This window comes from Saccoglossus kowalevskii, chromosome 20, assembly GCF_978046115.1.
Source record: "Saccoglossus kowalevskii chromosome 20, keSacKowa6.1, whole genome shotgun sequence".
Lineage (NCBI taxonomy): Eukaryota > Metazoa > Hemichordata > Enteropneusta > Harrimaniidae > Saccoglossus > Saccoglossus kowalevskii.
Genome location: NC_140660.1, coordinates 1,038,900 through 1,042,883, shown reverse-complemented (window position 1 = coordinate 1,042,883; position 3,984 = coordinate 1,038,900). Strand labels below are relative to the sequence as shown.

General features: G+C 39.8%; 1 protein-coding gene across 1 annotated transcript; it reads right to left on the bottom strand.

Annotated features, from left to right (window-relative positions):
* Positions 1 to 1,372: 1,372 nt before the first annotated feature.
* On the bottom strand, positions 1,373 to 2,800 carry LOC102805868 (steryl-sulfatase-like). Its single transcript, XM_078011115.2, has one exon. It carries the CDS (start codon positions 2,798 to 2,800, stop codon positions 1,373 to 1,375), a length of 1,428 nt encoding a protein of 475 aa, XP_077867241.2.
* Positions 2,801 to 3,984: the final 1,184 nt, after the last annotated feature.

Here is a 3,984-nt window from a genome sequence, read left to right as displayed (position 1 = left end):
ATAAGGAGAATGTCCATCTCAACGGCCATTTCTCATTCATTTTACGGCTTTCGTCTACTGATGTAACCGTGACACCTTCGGATCATTTGGAAACGCATCCATTCTCACACTATTACTATACGCATTGCCAAGCCCGCCAAAAATACGTTTCAAAAAAGCGCCGACCGAAAAATACCAGTATATATCGTTAACAGTTGTGTATGGCTTCCTCTGATATTTTTGCCGTTTGGTGTCGCCTTTTTACTTCGGCTTGAGCCAGAAACAGTTTCAGGATAGGTCAACGTGGCTACAACACGGGAAATATCTAAAATTCACTCGGACACGAGTAATCATTTTCAACCAAAAATCATTATCTGTCTATTTCAGTGGGACAAAAATCCAAAATGGGAAATATGTGGGTGGCCATTTCACGGGCACTTTAAGTCTTACTTAAAACATTAAAGGTATAATATGAACTCACATGCATGCACGACTGAAATACAGTCTGGAGAATTTATAGAAAACCACATTTTATTTTCCACCAAAATATGTGACTGGCTGTTATGGTAAATGTGACAACACAGAGTGTTGTCCCCTGACAGCAACGACGATACATGCAAACGTTTCAGCAATTATTTGAAAACTAATCTATGAATAGTATATAAATTGGACTAATTAAAATCCTCTTGTAATTTATAATTATTTTAATGCAATTCCGGATTCCGGCCGGAATTGCTGAATTCTGCTTTTAAGGGTTTGCCTTTACGGACAGAACAACGCTGTACATAAATGCGTCACAAATTAGAACTTTTTGAAACTTAATGTTAACAAAATGAGGTATTTTAAGCTTAAAGGGTGGAAGTCGTCGCGCTGCGCATGTGCGACATTTGTGTTAATAAACATTGATTTTCCCACAATCCAATGCGCTCTTCTAATGGAAATCACACATGTTTGAAGTTTGACCTGGGCGCGACTTGTCCTAATTACCGCCGGTGACTCCTTCGACACCTTCCTAAAAAATAGCTAATTAAAGCTAGGTAACATCTCAGTTTGTACTCGTTGATCTGCGCAACAGTTAAAGTCGCCATCTTAGTTTATATGCGACCCATATATCTCGCGCATGCGTGGCGCGACGACTACCTCCCTTTAATTGTCATGAATTTTGGGAAAGAGTTCCTTAAGGTCCCCTCATCCATAACCTAACCCAGCCCCCAATGTAATTGCCTATTTCCCTCCAAATAACTATACGTGTTCCGAGGAAGAGCCTATGGAATTAAAATGGGGGAGGTGCATTGAAGGGTCAAAGTGAGGATGAGAGTTATGGGTGAAGGGTCCCGAATTTTGGAGTTCATTATGAGCAACTTAAGATAGTACTTCCGGTTGTGAAAGTGGTCTAAATGAGATTTAAATCACTGAAATCTTCTTTTTCTTCTAATTCCTGGTGACAGAAAGGAAAGTTGGAACATGGAAATAACCATGGCAACATTAACGTGTCTAACTGTGTAAACAAATCATTGGGAGTAGTCGATTCGTGTTCGGATAAAATATCTTTAACCAACAGCTGGATGTCAGCCGACTCACTTGTCGATAGAGGGTGCTGTTCACCCGGGTCATCGTCTAAGTTATAAATTAAAGGTGTTGGCATGACGACTGTACTGTAACATTCATTGTCGGTATATTGATCAACAAAATGTATCTTGTATTTCCCATAAGTCATTGCGGGGATGAGCGCGCTTGCACAGTAATGAAAGAGGTATTCGTGTGGTGGCGCACTTCTCGGATCTCTCAGCAACGGAAGGAGGCTCTGGCCGTCAATCACGTGGTTTGATACTGTATGATTTAAAATGTCAGTTACAGTTGGAAAAATATCCATTAAGGAAACAATAGCGTCAGTCTCTCTGCCAGGGGTATCAGTCTCTGGCCAACGTACAATGGCGGGGACTCGTATACCGCCCTCATACATCGAATGTTTGCCACCACGTAGTTGAACCATTTCACTTTTTGTGTTCTTTACGTAACCTGACGACCCGACTGTATCTTTCGAATTCGGATTTCTGCTGAAAGGATCGATGGAATTGGCTCCATTGTCCGATGCCAATATAACCAGTGTATTATTCTCAATACCCAATTGCTTCAACAGCGCCATCACCGCCCCGACGCTCCAATCTAGCTCTAGAATCGCGTCCCCAAATGCTCCCATTTTAGATTTATCTCTGAAATGCGCAGAACTGAAAATTGGCGTATGTACTTTGATGTGGGACATATACAAGAAAAACGGTGTGGTGCTGTGACTTCTTATAAAATTGAGTGACTCCCTCGTCACGCGCAGTGTCATGTTTTCTGCCTTGTAAGGCTGTTGGATGACGTCATTATTTCTCATCAATATGCAGGATGACGGATTCAACAGTGATATTTTGAGAATAAGTGTAACCAACAGAATTGATGAGATTGCGAGGATGTTGAAAGTGCGCCCTCTAACAGGTGAAAATATTTTTAAAATAAACAACGCTCCAATCAAATGCACGTAAATCTTTCTTGTGATGTAATGTGGAAGTAGTCGATACACTACGTGCAAATCATTGTCTGTTTGTCCACAAGCATCGAAATGGGTCATCGGTAACCCGTAAAAATAGTCAAACCCATGGTTTGTTGGTAAATACTTTCCTCCACTGCCTATTCCAAGATGCCATTTTCCAATGAGAGCAGTCGCGTAGTCGTGTTCCTTGAATACCTCAGCCAAAGTGATCTCTTCCGGGTCAAGACCACCAATTTGTGCAGGACTGAACAATACAGAGAATGGAATAAGTCTTCCTCGAAGCATTCCGCTGCGTATCGGGAGACGACCTGAAAAAATAATCACCAAAGAATAAAATGAGTGATCCATCGTATCATCATTTCTTGAATGATTTGGTACATTTTACGACTTTAATAATATCCCATCCAAGTAAAGTTTAAAGGAAACACCCAAAAAGACTTTTCAGCGAAAATTAAATCCAGCTAATTAAAGTATTTTACAGTATATTATTACATTCCCTGCGATGCAATTACGACAATGTTAAGAAAGTATGGGATAAAATAGAAAAATTATTTGTCATCGAAAAATACAAATGTCTCTACCTTTTAGTGCTGGGACTGTGCGAAGTCCGCAGACACAATTACATAAATAAAAACATCATCAATCTGAGTACAATATGATGCATATTACAGCGTATATTTTTATTATTTTTTTTTTCTATATTTTATATTATTTTGTAATTTTCATTAGGTAAATATCATTTTAACTGTGACGTCACCTGGTGTGATTTCGCGATTACCAAAAGCTACCATCAAATAAATAAATAATAAAATAAAATAATAATATAAAATGATTTATAATAATATAAAAATATATAATATCTGAAATTAAAAGGGAAAACATGAAAAACTATGATCCTATTAAACTGATTCAGATCAGTAAATGGAATAGAAAGAGTCCCGGGTGAAGTAACCAAACTAGTCCGATACCCTGCCCCAATTTCAATTTCTTAACCGCCCTCAGCGTTAAATTGGGGCAGGAGACCAGACTCGTAACCAAACCAGGGTATCATAAAATACCCGCACACGTGACCTGCTCGTGACCTTACCGTTGTCACAAATGTTTACCGATCGATTTCTTCGAGGAACCCAAACTTTTGCTGTCAAGAAATGATATCGACAAATTTCAAACTTATTAGAAAGAACTTCATACGTACCGGTCATTAGCGCAGCTCTGCTCGGTGTGCAGGTGGGGCTTGAGTACATGTGTGTGAACTTTAACCCCTCGCTAGCAAGCTGGTCAATATTCGGAGTCTGTAAGGATTTGTTTCCATAGCAGCCGAGATCTCCATATCCCATGTCATCGACCAGTATTATGACGACATTCGGTTTTGTTAGCGCGATAATCCGCGTGAAGAAAACTAGACAAAGCAGGAGTGAAATGAGCATCGTGGAAGCCATTATGATCCGATGACGTCGGCGACAGTCTCG

Excerpts from the sequence above, each read along its gene's own strand:
- LOC102805868 (XM_078011115.2), bottom strand. The coding sequence starts at position 2,800 with ATGCTTCGAGGAAGACTTATTCCATTCTCTGTATTGTTCAGTCCTGCA.